The following is a 23,358-nucleotide window of genomic DNA, read 5'->3' as shown; positions in this document are numbered from 1 at the left end:
TAAAAAGTACCCGGATGAGCACTTGGCACACAATAACATTCAGGCCTATGGGACAAGTGCTGGCAAATGAGATTAAAATTGGAAGATCAGGTGCCTTTCATGCAGACTTGATGGGGTGAAGGGCCTTTTCTGCACTGCATCGTTCTGTGATTCTGTGAACCATCGGTCCAAAGTCAACAAACTTAACATCTGTCACCTCTCAAATTACATATGCTGCATCCCAAAAAGATAGTGACTGTTGTTATGAAAACAAACTTCAAACAACAGTGAGATGAATGACCAGTTAAGGGAGGGAGGAATATTGGCCAGGACGCAGGGAGAGCCCCCTCTTTAATGTTCTCATGGCATTTTTAAGATCCATCAGAGCGGATAGACAAGGTTATGTTCTTTCCTTTCATCAAAAATGATGGCACCTTTAATAATGCAGCACGGTTCCGAAGAAGAACAGGTTCAAATACAAAGTTGATTGATTTTCCTGTTTCTAATTTCACTATTCTCCTCTCTTACTGTACCTCATTTTAGGGCCCTGAATAAGTTCAGACATGAAGAGGCACAAGATTTGAGTTGTGATGTTTGCTTTGCTACTAGCAAACAAATATTGCTGTGAGATCAAGGGGAGGAGAATTATTTCATCTTTTGGAACTTGTTCAGGTTAGGTTTCAGAAATGTACCGGGTTGGTGGTCTAGAATTTACTGGGGAACAAATGGTACTGAACCTCAACAAAGCTAGAGAGGGTTAAATGTGAATAATTGAGTACAACATGCCGTTAAACTGTTTAATGCTTTTAATTTTTGATCTTCACTCATCTTGCATTGAGCATGCTTTTCTTCACCAAAAACTGATGATCTGCCCGTTTTTTGTAGCACACATCATGGTGTTTTATAACTGGGACAAGAATTGATGTGATTGTATTATCTGTTTAACTGAACATATTTTTTCTCTGCATAAATTTTCGTCTTTGACTTTCTTGTAAAATATCACACATACAGCTGAGGATCCTCAAAAACGCCTTTTGGATTTCTATAAAGGAAACTGATGTGGAATTGATTTGTTCCAATGTGTCTTAGGTCCAGATTATGAACAAAAAAATTGACTACAGTCATGTGCAATCAAAGTGCGGCTCCAAGGATAACATTAAGCATGTTCCTGGTGGTGGTAATGTGAGTATTTGCTTTTGGGCTCTCTGCACTAATCTCCTTCCATTTCATTACTGTCACTAGGCTTGTTTGGTCTATGGCGCCACTGTTATGTCGGAAAATGTTGCATTTACAAGAAGTGTATCAGGCATGTTAATTCATCACCTGCCACCACTACCTGTGTGTGTTCGCAGTGCATCGCCTTAATATTGTCCAACTCTGAGACCCCTCCTACATAGTACAAGTATGAAAGGACAGAATCTACAGTTCCAGTGGACTCCTGAAGAAAATCTCATACACTTTACATCGGGCATTGAGTGGATGCCCAGGCTACTGTCGGCCACATGCAGACCATGAGCCCTATCATGCAGCCCACTAAGTCTTTCTTGCTGGCTTGCTGTATTTGAATTTTATGGGCCTGGCAGTCAGGAAGGAAACTGTCCTTTGTGTTGATGGATGCTAAATCCGATCTATTAACATCAACAGCTCTGTAGGCAAGTGAGACTAATTGGATAGCTCTTGTAAAAGGTCAGCACAAGAATCACAGACCTCCATCAAAGCTGTAAGATTATATTAAGTATTCACAAATTAATGGGAGCATAGGTTTAAACTTAAGGTTCTGTGGTAGACACTCAAAGTCCCACAAAGACAAAGGCTTGGACACTTCTATTACTTAAATCCTAGTGACAGTACTGTATTTCCATGTCTCGTCTGCTGTATGTTATGTGAATGCAAGGAAAACTAATCTGTTAAATCTTACTGTTGTCTTTGAAAATGTTCACTACTATAGAAAGTATTTGCTGTTCTTCGATAAGGTTAGACTTCGTTCAAACAGTTCTTCCACCAGGAGAGCAGCTTGGGAAGAAGAGAGGAGGAGTGGGCGACAGTCGATAACTCTTTTTAAAAAATATTCTTTCATTGGATGTTGCTTCCAAGGCCAGGATTGGTTGCCCATCCCTAATTGCCCTTGAATTAATTGGCTTGGCCAATTCAGAGGGTAGTTGAGAGTCAACCACATCTCTGTGGGCCTGGTGTCACATGTAGGCCAGACCAGGTAAGAATGGCAGATTTCCTTCCTAGAAGGATATTAGCAAACCAGATGGATTTTTACGACAATTGAAGATAGTTTCATGCTCACCATTACTGAGACTTGCTTTCAATTCCAGATTTTTAAAAAGTAATTGATATTAAATTACATGAACTGCTATGGTGGGATTTGAACCTTTATCTCCAGAGAATTAGCCTGGGCCTCTGGAATACTTGTCCAATGACATTACCACTAACCCATCGGCTCCCCACATCTTGTTTGTGATGAGCTAGCTGATGGATAGGTTAGCAGTGTTGGGATCATAGATCATAGAATTTACAGTTCAGAAGGAGGCCATTTGGCCCATCGAGTCTGCACCGGGCCTTGGAAAGAGCACCCTACTTAACCCCACACTTCCACCTTATCCCTGTAACCAAGGAACCCCACCTAAACTTTTTGGACACTATGGGCAATTTAGCACGGTCAATCCACCTAACCTGCACATCTTTGGACTGTGGGAGGAAACCAGAGCACCCGGAGGAAACCCACGTAGTCACAGGGAGGATGTGCAGACTCCGACACTGTCGACTTGACTCCTGCTGGGAACTTACATGGGAACTGGATCAGCCTCTCTGAGATGTCCCCATTTCAGATGATGTTGTTTAAATTTGTACAGGAGAATGGTGTTTGAGAGATAACTGGCAGCTAACTCCAGTAATTACATAAGAACTAGGAGCAGGAGTAGGCCGTATGGCCCCTCGAGCCTGCTCTGCCATTCAATGAGATCATGGCTGATCTTTTGTGGACTCAGCTCCACTTTCCGGCCCGAACACCATAACCCTTAATCCCTTTATTCTTCAAAAAACTATCTATCTTTATCTTAAAAACATTTAATGAAGGAGCCTCTACTGCTTCACTGGGCAAGGAATTCCATAGATTCACAACCCTTTGGGTGAAGAAGTTCCTCCTAAACTCAGTCCTAAATCTACTTCCCCTTATTTTGAGGCTATGCCCCCTAGTTCTGCTTTCACCCGCCAGTGGAAACAACCTGCCCGCATCTATCCTATCTATTCCTTTCATAATCTTATATGTTTCTATAAGATCCCCCCTCATCTTTCTAAATTCCAATGAGTACAGTCCCAGTCTACTCAACCTCTCCTCGTAATCCAACCCCTTCAGCTCTGGGATTAACCTAGTGAATCTCCTCTGCACACCCTCCAGCACCAGTATTGTTGGAGTCTTCAGTAGCAAAGAAATACCCAAGGAGGAAAGGGAATTTGGTAGAAATGCTGTTTTTACCATTCTGGTTTTGGTAGAAAACTGGTAATCCAAAGGTCCTGAATTCAAATCCCACCATGGTAAGTGTGAAATTGACTTAAATAGATGTGGTTATTTGTGAGCTAGTAAAGTTGTTCAAGCAGGGGACCTGCCATCCTTATCTATTCTAACCTTCTGAATTGCCTTGCTTGCATGCACTCTATCAATTAACATGAAGGACTTGCTGCTAACATCTGAACCCACTGTGAATAGCCAATAAAAGTCTCTTTGCAAAAAGTAACTAAGCAGAGAGTGATCAGCTGTCTTTCTCCATCACATGACCAGAGGATCTTATTGTGTGTAGCCAGGTATCGCATGCATTTCTCCAGGGAGTGGAGAGTGCTCATGACAAGGCAATATGATTTGTGCTAGCTTCTGCACACATTTGTTGACTGAGTATCATACTTATGCCTAAAAAAGCTTGGAGGCAGTGAGTATACTGATTGCTGAATGATAACAAAGCATATGCCCAACTCCTGATAGGTAAACAAGTCTTGTCTCATATCCCTATGATATAGTGATAGAGTCATTATGGCACAGAGGTAAGCCAATGGGCAAACCCTCAATTGCCCATCCAATTTCCTTTTGAAATCATTGTCCCCACTTCACCTTCCTCATAGGCAACCAGTAGAAGTTTTTCAGGTTCCTTGCTATGTTAACAACCATTCTATTTTGATCCTCTCTCTTTATTTTCCTCTTCACTTCCCTCTCAACTTATTGTTTTTGACTTGGATTTCTCTTGAAGAATTCAGCTGACATGCATCATATTTTCTATCACCTTTTTCATCCAAGGAGCCCTGGCTTTGGTTCCCATACCTTGACCTTGTTGGAATGTACCTAGCCTTTACCCGAAACATCATCTCTTTGAATATCACCCATTGTTCTGTTACCATTTTTCTTGACAGTTTGGGGTTCCATTTTACCTTGGATAGATCCCCTCTCATCCCAATGAAGTTAGTCCTCATCCAATTTAGAAGGTCAACATTAAGTTTTTCCTTGCTCTTCTCCGTTCCTAATCTAAACCTTATGGTTTACTCTTACCCATGTTTTTCCCCACAGACACGTGGTCCACTTGTCCCACTTCAGTATCCAGCACCAGATTCAGCAATGCTGCCTGTGAGTTGGTCTGAGAATGTACTGGTCAAGGAAATTTTCATATGAACATATGAATCAGGAGCTGTAATAGGCCATTTGGCCCCTCGAGTCTGCTTCATCATTCAGTATGGGGCACAGTGGTTAGCACTGTTGTTTCAAAGCGCCAGGGACCCAGGCTTGGGTCACTGTCTGTGCGGAGTCTGCACATTCTCCCTGTGTCTGCGTGGGTTTCCTCCGGGTGCTCTGGTTTCCCCCATCAAGTCCCAAAAGATGTGGGGCGGGATTCTCCAATCGCCGACGCCGAAATCGCATTCGGCGATGGGCTGGAGAATCCCTGTTTACGCCGAAATCGGGGGCGGTGCTGTTTTTGAAATGCTCCGCCCCCTCATAAACGGTGGCACACCGTATGGACGGCCTCAGGACGTCACCTGAGATGCTCCCACGATGCTCCGCCCCCGATGGGCCGAGTCCCTGATGGTGTGGGGTGCGTGTGCTCACACCACGGGGACCTCGCGTGGCAGCTGCAGACTGAGTCCAGCGCCACCACAGTCGGATGGGGGGGGGGGGGCTGTTCCGCTGGCAAGGGGGCCTTCGGCAGGGGCTGGGGGACTAGTGGGGGGGGTGATCCAGGGGTGGCGAGGCTGTTTACAGGAGGGCAGTTTTTGGCAGGCCGGGTCCGTGCGCGGTCACCGCCGTGCTGTACGGCGCGGTCGCCGCAGGCCGCCACCGTGCGCATGTGCGGCCACGGACCCGGCCATTCTCCGGCCGTATCCGCAGGTAAAGCTGGGGGCATTGCGCTGTGCGGCTGCTAGCCCCCCACCGGACGGAGGATCGGTGTGGGGCGGCACCGACTTTCTGGCCATAAGGCCAGACCGATCCTGGGGACATATCCGCAGGATCAGAGAATCCAGCCATTGCTTCTTGGGTGAATTGGACATTCTGAATTCTCCCTCATTGTACCCGAACAGGAGCTGTACTGTGGCGACTCGGGAATTTTCACAGTAACTGCATTGTGGTGTTAATGTAAGCCTACTTGTGACACTAATAAAGATTATTATTATAAGATCATAGCTGATCTTGTTGTGGCCTCAACTCGACATTCTGCCTATCTCCAATAACCTAGGGCTCCTTGTTAGTCAAGAATCTCTCTACCTCTGCCTTAAATATATCCACTCTTTAGAAGAGAATTTCAAAGATTCACAACCCTCTGAGAGAAACAAATTTCTCTCATCTCTCTTAACTGGGAGACCCTTTAATTTAAAACACTATCCCCAAATTCTCGTTGTTTGCACAAGAGGAAACGTACTTTTCAGCATCCACCCTATCAAGGCCCCCCACATGATCTTGTATGTTTCAAGAAGATCATCTCTCAAACTTCTGAACTCCAGTGGATACAGGCCCATTCTGTCTAACGTTTCCTCATATCCCCATCCCAGGTATTAATCGAGTGAATTTCTCTGAATTGCTAACGCATTTATATTCTTTCTTAAATAAAGAGATCCAAACTGTACACAGTACTCTCGATGTGTTCTCCTCAATACATTTCAGAAATTTCTCCCATTCCTTTCCCTTTACGTTACTATAATAGAAATATAAGAGTACAAATAGGCCATTTAGCTCATCGAGCCTGCTCCACTATTCAATATGATCATGGCGGATCATCCACTCCAATGCCTTTTTCCCACACTATCCCCATATCCCTTTCCACAATTGGAATTTAGAAATGTGTCAATCTTCACTTAACATACTCATTGACTGAGTTCCTACAGCCCTCTGGGGTAGAGAATTCCAAAGATTTGCAACCCTCTCCTCTTCTTGGTCCTAAGTGGCTTTCCCCTTATTTTGAAATGTTGACCCCTCATTCTAGACTTCCTAACCGGGGGAAACATCTTACCTCTATCGACCCTGCCTATTCCTTTAAGTATGTTGTAGGTTTCCGTGAGATCACCTCTCATTCTTTGAAACTATAGAAAGTACAGGCCCAGTTTCCCCAATCTCTTCATAAGACGTGCCATCCCAGGAGCAATTCTGGTGAACCTTTGTTGCACTCCCTCTATTGTATTAGTATCCTTCCTAGGGTAAGGGGATCAAAACTGTGCACAGCACTCCAGCTGCGGTCTAATCAAAGTTCTACACAATTGAAGCAAGACTTACTACTCCTGTATTCAAATCCTCTTGCGATAAAGGCCAACACATACCATTAGCCTTCCTAATTTCCTGCTCCACGTATATGTTAGCCTTCAGTGAATTATTGATGAGGACAATCAGGTTTATGTTCATCTACACTTGGCCCAATTGATATTTGGGTGATTGAAGATCCCCAATGTCAATATCATTCTTTGGGTCCTGCACATCTGTGATTTTACAGCAGATTTATTCCTCTATCTCTTTCACGCTCTTTGTTGGCCTAGAGACTATCCCCAGTAGTATGATCGTACCCTTTTTGATTCTCAACTGTAACAAAATTGATTCTGTCCTTGCCCCCTCAAGGACCTCCTCTTTTTCCAACACTACAATACTTTAAACTGTGGAAAATTAGGTTAAGCGAAGGTACCCTTGGTGCTGTGTAGTCATTTCCTGGAGATGCGCAGACCTGTATCTAATTAGGTTTCCCTAACATACTTGACAACGTTACTCCCTAGCTGACAATTCGTAGTGTTGGAAGAGAAATTGATGTTCCAGGTGTAATATCCAGTCACTGTGCTGTATGAAATTTGACTTCAATATTCACTTACTGTTGCAAAAACAGAAAATACTGGATAATCTGAGCAGTGACGAAGAGTCATCTAGCCTTGAAACGCTAGCTACCTTCTCTCTCCATCGGTGTTGTCAGACTTGCTGAGATTTTCAAATATTTTCTGGGCGGGGGGTTCCAATTCCAGCATCTAAAGTAATTCGCTTTTATCTTCTTACTGTTGCATGTGTTGCCAATTATGTACAGAGACCGAGAGGGGGAGGCTGTGGACTAGACCAACTGCAGAGGCTAGTGCAACTGGACCAGGAACCAGTTAATGCTCCTTGGATTGTGGATCTGGGTTGAAGCCTGCTACCTTACTTAAATCTTCTTAAAGACTTAACTAAATTTCGAGTCATCTACTTGAGTGAACATACATTTGCTATTATACCTCCCTGTGTAATGTTATGTACTCAGTTGGCCATTTGTACCCCTGCTTAGAATTTTGGATTTTGTTTTGAAGTTGGTGAAGAGGGCTGGTGGGGATATACAAATGATGCTCATTGCAGAGATTTCAGATATTCTGCTGAATAAATTCATGTTTCTAACCTTTGTAGAAGCAGTTATCAATGGGTGATTGTAGGAGATGGGGATCAAGGCTCAAGGTATTTGTAAACTGGAAAAGAGGTCATTTGGGATAAATTCAGGTTAAAACTGGATCATTATTTGTCTCAGTAAATTTCCACATAGAAAAGGTATTTGCTCCACCAATGACTAATTAAAACTATTGCCCAGGTTCTAAACCATTACAGACCTAAAGGTCCTACATTCAATCCCCAATATGTGCTGATCTCCACAAAGACCAAAGACATTGGGAATGAATACTATAGGTGACCTGGTCAAAGGAGTATGTGGTGGAAATCAGTTCCTGATCACTTTCCAGTGAGCTCTAGGGGAAATACATATGTCCACTTCAGGTGAGAACAAGAATCTCTGTATAAATTGAATAGTCTGAAGAAGCTTCCTGTGTTAACAGATGATGAATGGCTACTTGGGAAAAGTTTTCTAAATTCATTTATGGGATGTGGGCAGTCAATGGTTAGACCAGCATTAATTGCCCTTGAAAAGATGGTGGTGAGCTGCCTTGAACCGCTGCAGTCCATGTGGTATACCCACAGTGCTTTTAGGGAGGGAATTTTCTCCCAGCAAATGACCGCGAAGGTACAGTGATATATTTCCACAGGATGTAGAGTACCATAGACAGCTAGCACACTTAGAGCTGTATCCTAGCGAGGTGTCAACCTCTTTGGGGTGAAGGGAGAGAATTGGTCTAGAAAAATGCCTGTTCATTTGTAACAGGGTCAGGGGGAAGTCGAATAACAGATCTGTGGATTAATGGTTCAACTGAGTACATATACCTAAAGTGAACCAAAAAAATGGGTTTGAATCACTAGGTAATTTTTGTTTTCAAGTACTGGATCTAGAGTTCACAGGCTGCTACAAGAATTTTTTTTAAATGTTCAAATTGCTTCCAGCTTGTTTACTGTGTTTGACCTTCATTGTTAAATCAGGGGGGTGATTCTCCGAGCCCCGCGCCGGGCCGGATCCACAGATCCACAATCCAAGGAGCATTAACTGGTTCCTGGTCCAGTTGCGCAACCGCCCCCCGACGCCGGCGCGCGATTCTCTGAGTTGCGGAGAATCGGCACCATTTGCGCCGGCGCATTTGACGCGCCGCGGGTCGCTGTAATCGGCGGGGCCACCGATTCTCCAGCCCAGATGGGCCAAGCGGCCGCACGGATACGACAGAGTTCCACCGGCGCCTTTCACCCCTGGTCGCTGCCGGTGGGAACTCTGCGCGAAGGGTCAGGGGACGGCCTGTGGGGCGAAGAAAAGCGCTCCTTCACCGGGGGGAGGCCTCCGAGGGGGTCTGGCCCGCGATCGTGGCCCACCGATCGGCGGGTCAGCCTCTGTCCCCCCCCCCGTCCCCCCCCCCCTCGGTTGCGTTGAAGAAGTTCCTCCGCGCATGCGCAGGTTGGTGCGGCCTAATTGCGCATGCGCGGGTTGGCGCAGCCCCCTGTGGGGGACAGAATCGGTCGTCCCCGTGCCCATTTCGCGCCGTCGTTCACTTCATCTCCATTTTGGAGAATCGCCTCCCAGGTTCCTGTGTTTTGAATCTCAGCCTTTGAGTTATTCAGGTAGTGGTAGATCACCTCGCCCTGAAAGAATTTCCGCACTCCTCTCCCATACTTTACACACACTGCTGGATTTAAAGACATGCCGTTTACTCTGCCCCACTACCACCACCCCCGGAAAGTTTGGAGGGGGTAGGAGTGCAGTCACATGTACAGCTAACCCGCAGCTATTTAATAGCCAGTTGTCTGTTAATGAAGTTCAGGCAGGACTTCTACTTTTCAAACCAGAGCTGCTGGACAATCAGATGCCAGTATCGGCAGCACCACCGGGAGCGGTGGCCACTGTTGTATTGCACTCAGGTTGGAGGAGGCACACTGTGTTGGATCAAGCCCAGCAGGTGAGTCTGGTTGCTTCTGGTGCCAAGCTGGCAGGCCCTGGCAAGCAGGTGGAGAGAAAGGCCATGGGAGGAGAGGAACCGAGAGGGAGGTTACATCTTGAGGGAACCACCGATGGACCCAGGGGGCCCTTTAAGGCAGGGCGACCCCTAATTTCCCCCCCGCCCCCAAACAGCAACTCATGGAGGGAAACCTATCGAGCTGGTGCTTGGCTTGGGTTTCTCTTGCTACCAGTTAAATCCGAACGGTGGTGAGGTGAGGCCCTTAATGGGGAATTAATTGCTCACTTGAGAGCCTCAATTGGCCCACATGTGGGTAGCCTCCCACTGAATTTAATGAGTCCCCTGCCTTCAAACCCGCCAGCAGGAGAGCATTAAATCTAGCCTGTAATTTCCACAGCACTAATATTGAGGCCTTTTCACAACAGTTCTAAAATAATTCCATGACGATGTTACTCATTTGGTATTTTGAGCTCATTGTTTTTTCTGTGCCATGTGTGTATGTAATATGTATCTGTAAGCGGATATTAAGTCCTGGATCCAGATTGCAGCCCAAACTTCCTAGATGCCTAAAGCCAGCGGGTTCATTCCAGTTTGCCATTCGCTGCATTGTGAATCAACAACCCCAAAACCATGTTAAACAATATGAGGTTGGTTTAATTGGTGTGAAAAGGCCATTAAAACTTTTTTAAAGTCATTCTCGGGGCATGTGTGCATCACTGATGGGGTCAGCAGTAATTATTCACCACCAGTTGTCCTGAGAAGATGGTGGTGGGTTGCCTGGCAACTTGGGGCAACTGAGTGGTTTGCTTTGCCATTTGGCGTGGGACGAGTCACATAAACTAGATTCGATTTTTCCCTGAAGGATATTAGTGAGCTAGTTTCTTTTTAATGATAATGAGGCAGCTCCATGGTCATTTGTACTGATTTATTTTATTTTATCTGAACTCAAATTATTAAGATTTGAATTCAGGTCTGTTGGATTACTGGTTCAATAACATAACCACTATGCAACAGTACCCAGACTATGAAAACCAATCTCTCTTGTTCATTTATTCTCCTGTCGTACTTTTAATGACAGCAGTGTTTTTATTGCCTGTACTTTGCTCTGTAAATTTTTCAAAATGTTCATCAATCTATGGATAAAAAAGCCATTCCTGATGGGTTCACTCTTCACATTCCCTGGGCCTCGATTTTTGGTTTAATTGAAGTAATATTCTGGATATACATTATGCAGTTTAATATTTTATACGCTTTGATGTAGTGCATCAGTTGCTGATGTGGTTATTTTTTTCCCTTCATTGTAAAGATTTTTAAGCATTGATATGATTTGCATTTTTAAACATTCTTCATTTCTTAGGTGCAAATTCCAAAATCAAAGGTGGACATGAGCCGTGCATCTTCCAAATGCGGATCCAAGACTAATCTAAAACACAAAGCAGGTACTACTAATATATTCCAAAAAATTAAACTCAAATATTGAAACTTTAAAGGCTTTTACATTTAAGCAACATCTAATCATATTTCTCATATAGATAATGCATTACTTTGAACTGCAGTAACTGTTGCAGGAAAATATTCCCCCCACCAATTCAAGGCACAGCAGTGAGTTCTTAAAAATGACTTTCTAATCTGTCACTGGTGAAGGCAGGCATGAAAAGAATGTTGGCCAGACCACTTGGGAGAACTTCCTCTTGGACAGAGTTATGGGACCTATAATGGGCCTTGGTTTAATGTCTCATCCAAAACACGGTTACTTGCACAATGCACTCCCTTAATAATGGGTAGGAAACTGTGAAAACCCCTGCCGTGGAATTTGAATGAAGACCTGTTTGAATTGAATTTGATTTATTGTCATGTGTACCGAGGTACAGTGAAAAGTATTGTTCTACGTACAGCCCAGACAGATCGTTCCATACATAAAAAAATATAGGACATGCATAAATACACAATGTAAATACATATGCACAGGCATCGGGTGAGCATATGGAGTGTAGTACTACTCGGTAGAGACAATGTGTGAAGAGATCAATTCAGTCCACAAGATGGTCATTCAGGAGTCTGGTAACAGCGGGAAAGAAGCAGTTTTTGAACCTATTGGTGCGTGTTCTCAGACTTTTGTATCTCCTGCCCAATAGAAGAAGTTGGAAGAGAGAATAACCCAGGTGGGAGGGATCTTTGATTATGCTGCCCGCTTTCCCAAGGCAGCGGGAGGTGTAGACAGAGTCAATGGATGGGAGGCAGGTTTGCGTGAGGGACTGGGCTGTGTTCACAACTCTCTGTAGTTTATAACGGTCTTGGGTCAAGCAGTTGTCGTGCCAGGCTGTGATGCAGCCAGATTGGATACTTTCTATGGTGCATCTGTAAAAATTGGTAAGGGTCAATGTGGACATGCCAAATTTCCTTAGTTTCGTAAGGAAATATAGGCGCTGTTGTGCTTTCTTGGTTGTAGCGTCGACGTGGACTGGGACAGATTGTTGGTGATACTGCAAGAAGGCTGCTAACCTTTACAGGATGACTTCTCCTTCATGCTGCAGGTAGAATATCAGATGTGCACACCTAAGAATTTGATGCTGTCAACCATCTCCACCTCAGCACCATTGATGTAAACGGGTGTGTACGATACTTTGCTTCCTGAAGTCAATGACCAGCTCTTTAGTTTTAGAGATCATGATTCTATGATCATAGAATTTACAATGCAGAAGGAGGCCATTCGGCCCATCGAGTCCTTGGAAAAATAATCCTACCTAAGCCCACACCTCCACCCCATCACCGTAACCCAGTAACCCCACCTAACCTATTTGGACACTAAGGGCAATTTAGCATGGCCAATCCACCTAACCTGCACATCTTTGGACTGTGGGAGGAAAGCAGAGCACCCGGAGGGAACTCACGCTGAAGCTGAAGGAGGGATTCTCTATCTCCCTCCTGTACTCTGACTCATCGTTGTTCGAGATCCGATCCACTATGGTCGTGACACCACCAAACTTCTAGACGGCGTTGGAGCCAAATTTTGCCACACAGTCATGTGCGTGTAGGAAGTATAGTAGGGGGCTAGTACGCAGTCATGTGGGGGCCAGGTATTGAGGACTTTCTTGGAGGAGGTGTTTTTGTTTATCCTTACTGATTGTGGTCTATGAGTGAGGAAGTCAAGGCTCCAGTAGCAGCGAGAGGAGCCAAGTCATAGGTTTTGTAGTTTTGATATGAGTTTGGCTGGGATTATGGTATTAAAGGCGGAGCTGTAGTCAATGAAAGACAGAGATAGATAGGTTCTCAATTTCTTTTTCAAATTTAATGTCCCCAATTCTATTATCTCCAATTAATCGGCAATTTAGCATGGCCAATCCACCTAGCTTGCACATCTTTTTGGGTTGTGGGGGTCAGACCCATGCAAACATGGGGAGGATGTGCAAACTCCACACAGACAGTGACCCAGAGCTGGGATCGAACCCGGGTCCTCAACGCTGTGAGGCAGCAGTGCTAAACCACTGCCCCACCATGCTGTCCATGAGATTGATAGATTCTTGATTGATAAGGGGTTCCGGGGTTATGGGGAGAAGGCTGCAGAATGAGATGAGAAACATATCAACCATAATTGAATGGCGGAGCAGACTCGATGGTCCAAATGGCCTAATTGTGCTTTATGCCTTATGGTCTTATGTAGTCTGACGTAGGAGTCCTTGGTGTCGAGATGCTCCAGGGATGAGAGTAGGGCTAGGGAAATGGTGTCAGCTGTGGACCGGTTTGACAGTATGGGAATTGCAGTGGATCAAGGCATTCTGGGAGTATGGAGTTGATGTGACCAACGCCTCGAAGCACTTCATAATGATAGATGCCAAGGTATGGTAGTCGTTGAGGCACATTGCCTGGTTCTTCTTTGGCAGCGGTATGATGGTGGCCTTCTTAAAGCAGGTGGGAACTTCAGAACGGAGTAGGGAGAGGTTGAAGATGTCCGCAAACACACCTGCCAGTTGGTCCGCGCAGAATCTGAGTGCACGACCAGGGACTCCATCAGTATGTGTCACTTTCCGAGGGTTCACTTTCAAAAATGGCGATCTGACTTCGGAAGCTGTGATGGTAGGTATGGGTGTGTCCGAGGCTGCTGGGGCAGTTGACAGCGGTTTGATGGTTTCCTATTATGTTGTTTAAGCCTTGCCGCAACCAACTAGAGTCCATGCTGTTAGGCGATGACTCTAGCTTAGTCTGGTATTGTTTATTGGCATCCCTGATGACTTTGTGGAGGTCGTGCCTAGATTCGTTGTATAGGTCAGGGTCACTTGTCTTGAATCCCTCAGACCTGGCCTTCAAAGAGTGGATCTCCCGATTAAACTATGGTTTCCGGTTGGGGAATGTACGTACTGCCTTCTTTGGCACACAACCTTCTACAAACCTGCTGATGAAGTCTGTGACGGTGGTGGCATACTCGTTTAGGTTGGCTGCTGAGTTCTTGATTTGTTCTATTCCATCAAAGGGAAAAGGATTACAGATTGAACCCAGGATGGAACTGTTGTGTTATGCTGCTTCAGATAACACAGGCTGCTACTTGATGCAGTCTTAACTAAAGGATGCTCCAGACTCTGAAGTGAGTTCAATGTGTTTATTGAACTATTAACACAGTTCTCAAATCAGTTCAACTCTCTGCTAATCTAACTGTAGTAACTCAGTCTAACTGTACCAGCTTGCTCTAAGCCACGTGCTGGGGTGTGACACTGCTGATCAACCACGTCTAACTCTCTAGATGTCAGTCTGTGGAAACAGACAGACATCTGTCTGTGAGTGCCTTATCCCTTTTATAGTGTTTATGTCATGCCCCCTTGTGGTGATGCCACCTCTGAGTGTCCTGACTGCCCATTGGTTGTGTCCTATTCTGAGTGTTCATTTGTTGCATGTTTGCATATCATGACATCTCCCCTTTTTTTTTTTAGACGTATATACATGTGAATGTGTCTGTCTAATGTGACTGACAGGGATACAGAACAGAACAAACAAAACAAATGCTCATAAGTCCAGTCTCTGAGACTTGCGTCTGATCCTCGTCGACTGCCGGAGAGGTGGTGGAGGGGATGACGGTGTCTTGACAGGCGAGTGGGAGGCACAACTGGTGGCCTCGTGATTCGAGGTGTCTGGAGGTGGCAATTCGACATGTGGAAATGGAGGGGAAGGTGGTTGTGGGCAAGCAACCCTTCGCAGTGCCTTTCGATTCCTTCGCGCATTGGAGCCATCAGCCATATGTATGACATAGGACCTGGGCGCGGCTGTCGAACAACGACAGCCGGAGCAGACCAACCACCATCTGGTAACTTGATCCTGACCGTGTCTGTCGGGATAGCACGTCCAGATTGGTGGCATGTGCGTCATGGCCCTGCTTCTGGCTGTCGCGAAGCTGCTGCATCTTCTGCAGCACCGGGAGGTGATCAAGGTCGGGCAGGTGTATGGCTGGAAGCATCGTCCGCAGGTCCCTGTTCATCAGCAGTTGAACTGGCAACATGCCAGTGGCCAAGGGCATCGCCCGGTACGCAAGTAGTGCAAGGTGTATGTCGGAAGCGGAGTCCGAGGCCTTGCGGATGAGCTGCTTAACGATGTGCACCCCTTTTTCGACTTTGCCATTGGGCTGCGGATAGTGCGGACTGGAGGTGACATGCCTGAAATTGTAGCTCTTGGCAAACGTGGACCATTCTCGACTGTGGAAGCATGGGCCATTGTCACTCATGACGGTGTTTGGGATGCCATGCCGTGAGAATGTCTCTTTACACGCTTTGATGATGGTCCGTGAGGTGAGGTCTGGCAGCTTCAGCACCTCAGGATAGTTCGAAAAGTTATCGATGATTAAGATATAATCGCGACCGTTCGCGTGGAATAGGTCAATGCCAACCTTGGACCACGGAGAGGCCTCTAGGTTATGTGGTTGGAGCGTCTCCTTGCTCTGCGCTGGTTGGAACCTCTGACAGGTTTCGCAGTTCAGGACCATGTCCGTGATGTCCTGGTTGATGCCGGGCCAGTAGACAGCTTTCCGGGCCCTGCATCTGCACTTTTCTACGCCCAGGTGTCCCTCATGAATCTGCCGCAGCACCATGCTCTGGAGACATAGCGGGATGACTATCCTGTCCAGCCGTCGATCAGCGTCAGGTTGTCCATGACGTTGTAGAATTGAGGGCATTGCCCATTCTGCCAGCCATTGCTGAGGTTGTGGATGACTCGCTGCAACTTTGGCCGTCTCTTCTCGGATGAGAACGATCTTCTCATCTGTTGCCGGGAGAGTGCTTGCACACAGTTGTACCTGCAATTCAATGTGCTGGATGATCTCTAGTGGTTCACTGGGTGAGTTGGCGGAGCGGGACAATGCATCGGCGATGATGAGCTCCTTACCAGGTGTGTACACCAAATTGAAATCATACCTCTGGAGTTTGAACAGAATTCTCTGCAAACGAGGCGTCATGTCGTTCAGGTCCTTTTGGATGATGTGGACCAGAGGCCCAAGATCCGCCTCAACAGTAAATGTTGGCAAGCCATTGACATAATCATGAAATTTGAGGATGCCGGTGAGAAGACCTAAACACTCCTTCTCAATCTGCGCATATCTGGTCTCAGTGGGTGTCATTGCCCGTGAAGCGTATGCTACTGGTACCCAGGATGACCTGTCGTCTCTTTGAAGCAACAACGCCCCAATGCCATCCTGACACGCATCTGTGGATATCTTCGTCTCTCGGTCAGGGTCAAAGGATGTAAGGACGGGTGCAGTGGTGAGCTTGGCTTTCAGCTCCAGCCACTCTGTTCGGTGCTCCACCTTCCACTCAAAGGTGGTTGATTTTTTTCACCAGGTTGCATAGGGCCGTGGTGTGTGTAGCCAAATTCGGGGTGAACTTACCAAGGAAATTGACCATTTCCAGGAGTGCGCAGTACTGCCTTCTTGTCCTCGGGGACTTTCATTGCCTCGCTGGGTTTAATTTTGTCTGTGTCTGGGCGCACACCGTGTTGCGAAATCTGATCGCCCAGGAACTTCAGCGCGGATGTCCCAAAACAGCACTGTTTAGCTTGAGGCCATGTTCATGTATGCGTCGGAATACTTTCTTGAGTCGTGACACATGTTCCTTTGGGGTTGTGGACCAGATTATGATATTGTCAACGTAGACACGAACCCCTTCTATTCCCTCCATCATCTGCTCCATGATGCAATGGAAAATCTCTGATGCCGAGATGATGCCAAATGACATTCGGTTGTAGCAGAATCTGCCAAAAGGCGTGTTGAAGATGCAGAGCCTTCTGGATTCTTCAAGTTGGATTTGCCAAAATCATTGGGATGCGTCCAATTTTGTGAAGAAGTGCGCGTGTGCCATCTCACTCGTGAATTCTTCCCTCTTCGGGATGGGGTAATGTTCCCGCATAATGTGTTTGTTTAGATCCTTGGGGTCAATGCAGATGCGTAGGTCCCCCGAAGGCTTCTTTACGCACACCATCGAGTTGACCCAGTCGGTTGGTTCAGTGACCTTGGAGATGATGCCTTTTTGTTGTAGACTCGTGAGCTCTGCCTTCAGGTGCTCTCTCAGTGGAGCAAGGACACGTCGTGGTGCGTGGACCACTGGCTTGGCATCAGGCCGCAGTAGAATCTTGTACTCATATGGCAGTGTGCCCATCCCGCTAAATACATCTGGGTACTGGGTTAGGATGTCGTTGATGGTGCTCGCTTCGGCAGCACATATACTAAAATTGGAACGATACAGAGAAGATTAGCATGGCCCCTGCGCAAGGATGACACGCAAATTCGTGAAAAAAAAAAAAAAAGGATGTCGTTGATGCTGGCCTGAAGATCCGAATGGGACGGCGTTGTGGTGTAGACCCTTTGAATGAGGTTCAGTTGCTTGTAGGCGTGCGCACCTAGCAGGGACGCCCTGTCTGGTTTAACAATCTCGAAGCGTAAGCTTGCTTGTGTGTGTCGGCTGGACACCTGCAGATGGCAGGACCCCAGTGCCTTGATTGCGTTTCCATTGTAGTCCAGGAGCTTGCAGGCAGCTGGAAGGATTGTGGGGGGCTTCTTGATTCTCTTGAAGTCCACCTGCGTAATCAGGTTGGCGGAGGCACCTGTGTCCAGTTTGAACTGGATGGGGCAGTGGTTAACTTTCATCACTGCATGCCATTCGTCCTCGGAATCCACGGCCAGGATTGATTGGACTCGATGTGTCCGGTGTGGCGTATTCGCACTTCGTAATAATGCCCATTCGGTAAGTGTTGTCCAGGTATTCATCATCTGGATCTGTCGCACTGCCTGGATCAGAGTCATGCATTCGGTGTTGCACACTTCGGATGCGCCGCTGTCGGAATTGGGAGCGCTGGCTCCTGACTGGTGGTGCAGATCTGCACAGAGCTGCATAATGGTTTGGTTTCCCACAGTTTAAACAGCGTTTGGCTCTTGCAGGGCAGTTTTTTTTTAAATGGGCGGTGTCAGCGTTATGACACTCAGTGCGTCGTTGCGCATGCGCGGTGCGGTTCTCGGACACCTGCGCAGTGCGGTTTCCGGCCGCTTCGTGTTCCCGATCGCATTGCGCATGTGTCGGGCCCCGGGAAGAGCGCGCAAAATGGCCGCTTTCGTCAATGTGGAGGCGCTGCATCCGGGAGATGGCCAGAACACACTCCACCTCGTGGGAGGCTTGTTTTTCACTTTCTGCCGTTTTGTACTGTGAATAGCGACTTTTAGAGTGCTCGTGCACAGTACACGTTTCAATCATGACTGGCAGGGTTATGTGCTTGATTTTCAACAATTACTCTCACAGAGGATCAGCATGGACTCCAAAAACGATTTGGTCTCTGATCATGGAGTCCGTGATCTCACCAAAGTTGCAGGATTGCGCTAGCAGTCTAAGGTTAGTTAGATAGGAGTTGAAGGATTCGTCTTTACCTTGCATCCTCTGCTTGAAGATGTAGCGCTCGAAGATTTCGTTGGTGTCCACCTCACAGTGCCTGTCGAATTTGTCCAGGATGATTTGGTACTTCGTTTTGTCCTGCCCTTCGGAAAAGTGAAAGGAGTTGAAGATCTCTATCGCATGGTCACCCGTAGTGGTAAGTAGAAGAGCTATCTTCCGAGCATCGGTCGCGCCATTGAGGTCGGATGCTTCCACAATAGTTGAAATTTCTGCTTGAATGATCGCCAGTTGACACTAAGATTGCCGGTGGTCCTGAGCTGATGAGGAGCCTGAATCTTGTCCACTGTGCCTGTATTCTGTAGCTGGTTGTCACGGATCTTGATGAGTTGCACTAAATAGATTGAACAGTCACTCCTGGTATCATGTTGTGTTATGCTGCTTCGGATAACACAGGCTGCTACTTGATGCAGTCTTAACTAAAGGATGCTCCAGACTCTGAAGTGAGTTCAACGTGTTTATTGAACTATTAGCACAGTTCTCAAATCAGTTCGACTCTCTGCTAATCTAACTGTAGTAACTCAGTCTAACTGTACCAGCTTGCTCTAAGCCACATACTGGGGTGTGATGCTGCTGATCAACCCTGTCTAACTCTCTAGATGTCTTTCTGTGGAAAGAGGCCTGGTGTGAGTGCCTCATCCCTTTTATAGTGTTTATGTCATGCCCCCTTGTGGTGATGCCACCTCTGAGTGTCCTGACTGCCCATTGGTTGTGTCCTATTCTGAGTGTTCATTGGTTGCATGTTTGCATATCATGACAGGAACCAGCAGTAATGACTTTGTTTTTCCTCAGCTGAAAATTACCTTTTTATCAATATAGACATGTTTTCCGATCACCCTCTACTTTCCTGGGGGGGGGCTCCGATCTTGCCTTTTCAAAACCTTACTTAAGGGAGTGTTGCATCATTTGAGATATTTTCTTTTGAATGCGATGTTAGGTGTCCGACTCCAATTGTCGTTCCGCTAGTTAAATTGAAGGAGTATTGGACGTTCTTGTGGTGTCCTAGCCAACATTCCTCACTCAATTAACACTGACAACAAAAAAATGGATCAGTTTTATTAATGATTGAGGAATGCTACTAACGTAGAATGGTTAGTATTTTCTATACAAGTCACTGCTCAAGTATAATTCCTTTGAAAAAGTGCTATAGTGCAGGCTTGTAAATTGTGTTCATCTCTTCCCCTCTGTGCTTATCTCATTTCTTAAATCATCTCTTTCTACCACCAGCCCACCTCCCCCTATTCAACACAAACTGGAAGCAGGTTCTATATTCATTTCTAACTGGCTGCATCCATTGCTTCTACTATTTCACTTATGTTTTTGAAATTCATCATAAATTTAGAGGTATGATGGGGAGCAAAAAAACAAATAATGAAAAAAGTTATTTCTTTCTGAACTGGTTCTAGGTGGTGGCGATGTGAAGATCGAGACCACCAAGACTGATTTCAAAAACAAAGCAGAGTCAAAAATCGGGTCCTTGGACAACCTCAACCATACCCCAGGAGGAGGCAATGTGAAGGTGAGGCAATGCAGGATGGCAGAAACTAGACCAGAATAGTGGCTACAAAGGGCAGCACGGTGGCGCAGTGGTTAGCACTGCACTCTCACGGCACCGAGGTCCCAGGTTCGATCCCGGCTCTGGGTCACTGTCCATGTGGGGTTTGCACATTCTCCCCGTGTTTGTGTGGGTTTCGCCCCCACAACCCAAAGATGTGCAGGGTAAGTGGATTGACCACGCTAAATTGCCCCTTAATTAGAAAAAATCAATTGGGAACTCTAAATTTATAAACAAAAAAAGAATAGTGGCCACAAAAGCAGAAGCTGGTCACACCAGCTGTGAGCAAGGGCTGTGGAACTCGTTCTGCTTTCTCTTCTAATTTGCATCATTCTTTGCTCTGCAGCCTCTGCCAAGTTTTTTCTTGCTTTTCTCTCCTCTCAAGAGAATTGATGTCCTTGCTGGGTGTGTGGGTCCACGGATGATGTTGGTGACTGATTGGTACTTTACAAGAGTGGGTGTAGGTAGTATGGAGCAGCAAGAGCTGTGAGGTCATTATCAAGAAGCCTTATACTGTCCTCACTTAAAATTTGTACTGGTGCAATTCTGGTAATGGAAAGCGATCAAGAGCACTGGAAAATATATATTTTTTTCTTTTCCTAAAGCCTCCTTACCACCTATCATCACCCCAACTTTAAGTCAGTCAACTCAGCGGACTTTGAAGTTATTTGGCGCAAATGTTGTCTTTATCAACCGACCTGTTTTAAGAAGTAGTTAGCTGTGACCCACCTAATACCCAATCACCCTCTCCACTTCCAGATGTGTACCACTCGCTCCACGTTCTCCCAGTGGGGGAGAAGGAACCAGAAATATGGCAAAATTTCTCCTTGGCACTTGCCAGTATTCAAGCTGAACACTACCCAGGACAAATCATTCTGATTGATTATCACCCTGTCCAATGACTTAAGCATCCACTCTTTCAAACATCTGGTGGCATGGCTGCAGTGTGTACTTTCTACATGCTGTCCTAGTCACTTTTATACTGATTTATTAATACATTGGTTGACAATCGAGGTCTAAAGTTTTACGGGCGGCAAGGTGGCGCAGTGGTTTGCACTGCTGCCTCACAGCGTCGAGGACCTGGGTTCAATCCCGGCCCCGGGTCACTGTCCGTGTGGAGTTTACACATTCTCCATGTGTCTGCGTGGGTCTCACCATCACAACCCAAAGATGTGCAGGGTAGGTGGATTGGCCATGCTAAATTGCCCATAAATTGGGAAAAAAAGAGAGAATTGGGCACTTAAAAAAATGTCAATGGTGTGAAGTCTTGCCACCTTTGAGTTGGACTTTGGGGTAAGAAAGATTAAGTTGAATGGTGTAGCAAAGAACAAACCTGGAAGTGCCAGTGGAATAGGGTGCAGGTAATCACAAGCTTCCATTTTTCTTTGTACACAAAATATTGTTTGTACCTTTTTGCATGAAGATTAAAATGTTAAGCAATAATATTAAACGCTTGTCCTCCAGGATTGAGATACTGTAGAGTCTTCAACTCAATAAACTTTAGCTCAGGGCAGCACGGTGGCGCAGTGGGTTAGCCCTGCTGCTTCACGGCGCCAAGGTGCAAGGTTCGATCCCGGCCCTGGGTCACTGTCCGTGTGGAGTTTGCACATTCTCCCGTGTTTGCGTGGGTTTCGCCCACACAACCCAAAGATGTGCAGGGTAGGTGGATTGGCCACGCTAATTTGCCCCTTAATTTGAAAAAATGAATTGGGTACTCTAAATTTAAAAAAAAAAAAAATTTTAAATCAACTTTAGCTCAAGAGTGTTTGGTCTGCATACATTGGGCTGAATTTAATGACCATAGCAGTGGCCCTATCCACTGGCCAGAAAGCAGGGTACAGGGGTGATCTTGCCACAACCCTGTTCGGAAGCCCTGAATGGATTAAATGTCAATCAGCCAGTTAACTGCCTGCCGTGAGGTCTTCCATGCTTTTATAGACAAAGATCTTATCTCCAAGAGCTGCTAGCGAATCAGAGGGCTGCCAGCTCTTCAGTCTTGATAAGGAGGTGGGGGAGGGGCTTTGTTGTGGAGCACTCCTTCAGCAAAGGTGACCTTTGCTACAGAAGGGGCCCTCAATGGGCTGCAGGGTTCCCGATCACCCTTCGTGAGCTTGCAAGAAGGCTGTTAACCTTTACAGGGTGACCCCTCCTTCATGCTGCTGGTAGAATTTCAACAGAGGCAGGGTGAGGATCTTAAGTGATCTTCCCCACACCTGATTTAATAAGAAAAATCAGGAAGGCCACAAGCACTCCACCCCTTGCCTTTCCTCCTTCCTGAAGGATACGAGCAAGGATCCCAACATTGATTCCTGGAGCACTCCACTACTAATCTTCCTCCAGCCCAAGAAACTCCCATTAACCACTTAGAACCATAGAATTCCTATAGTACAGAAGGAGGCCATTCCACCCATCAAGTCTGTACCGACACTCTAAAAGAGCACCCTACCTAGACCCACTTCCCCGCCCTTTCTCTGTAATCCCATAACCTCAACTAACCTGCATACCTTTGGACTTCTCTGTTTTATGTCCTCGGCCAATTCTGATCTTATTATTTTCACCTTATTCTGAACCCACGTAATAACTTATTATTTCTTACTCTACTGCTACCTATCCCAGCATTCTGTGCACGTTAGTATTTCTCTCTGATACTACCTTCTGGTGCCCACACCCCTGCTAAGTTAGTTTAAACCATCCCCAATGGCATTAAAAAATAGACCCGCAAGGAACTCAGTCCCAACTCTGTTCAGGTGCAACTTATTCGGCATGTACATGTCCTATTTCTCCCAGAGTTGGTCCCAATGTCCCAGGAATCTAAAGCCCTGCCTCCTATACCATTTTTCAGGCACACATTCATCTGTTTTTTTCATCCCACATCTATGCTCACTTGCGTGTGCTATCGGGAGCATCCAGAGATTGTTACTTTTGGGGTCCTGCTTGCTAATTTCCTACCTAGCTCCCCAAACGCTGACTGCAGGACCACATCTCTTTCTGCTTGCGGTTCCTGCTCCTGGTTTCACTCCGCTTACTGACCTCCGCACCCATCCTTTTTTTCTGGAAGTGTAGAAATTGGATGAAGATGGGGTTGGACTTGAATATGATTGACTTGGTGCT

The 23,358-nt window shown here is 46.2% G+C and overlaps 1 protein-coding gene and 1 non-coding gene across 14 annotated transcripts in view; both read left to right on the top strand.

Moving 5' to 3' along the window:
* The window catches only part of LOC140385700 (uncharacterized), a 661,829-nt gene that overhangs the window by 624,672 nt on the left and 13,799 nt on the right, over nt 1-23,358 (top strand). For 10 of the 13 annotated variants that reach the window (XM_072468125.1, XM_072468137.1, XM_072468135.1 and 7 more), the window contains 4 exons: nt 1,069-1,161; nt 4,541-4,597; nt 11,141-11,222; nt 20,099-20,211. In XM_072468125.1, coding sequence (XP_072324226.1) covers nt 1,069-1,161; nt 4,541-4,597; nt 11,141-11,222; nt 20,099-20,211 — 345 coding nt within the window. The remainder of the gene's footprint in view (nt 1-1,068; nt 1,162-4,540; nt 4,598-11,140; nt 11,223-20,098; nt 20,212-23,358) is intronic. The other 3 variants (XM_072468134.1, XM_072468127.1, XM_072468132.1) reach the window with 2 other exon arrangements.
* LOC140386118 (U6 spliceosomal RNA) lies at nt 17,455-17,561 on the top strand. The gene has a single exon (XR_011933585.1). It is a non-coding gene; the product is annotated as a U6 spliceosomal RNA (small nuclear RNA).

This window comes from Scyliorhinus torazame, chromosome 11, assembly GCF_047496885.1.
Source record: "Scyliorhinus torazame isolate Kashiwa2021f chromosome 11, sScyTor2.1, whole genome shotgun sequence".
In the NCBI taxonomy this organism is placed as follows: Eukaryota; Metazoa; Chordata; class Chondrichthyes; order Carcharhiniformes; family Scyliorhinidae; genus Scyliorhinus; species Scyliorhinus torazame.
This window is presented reverse-complemented; position numbering and strand designations above follow the sequence as displayed.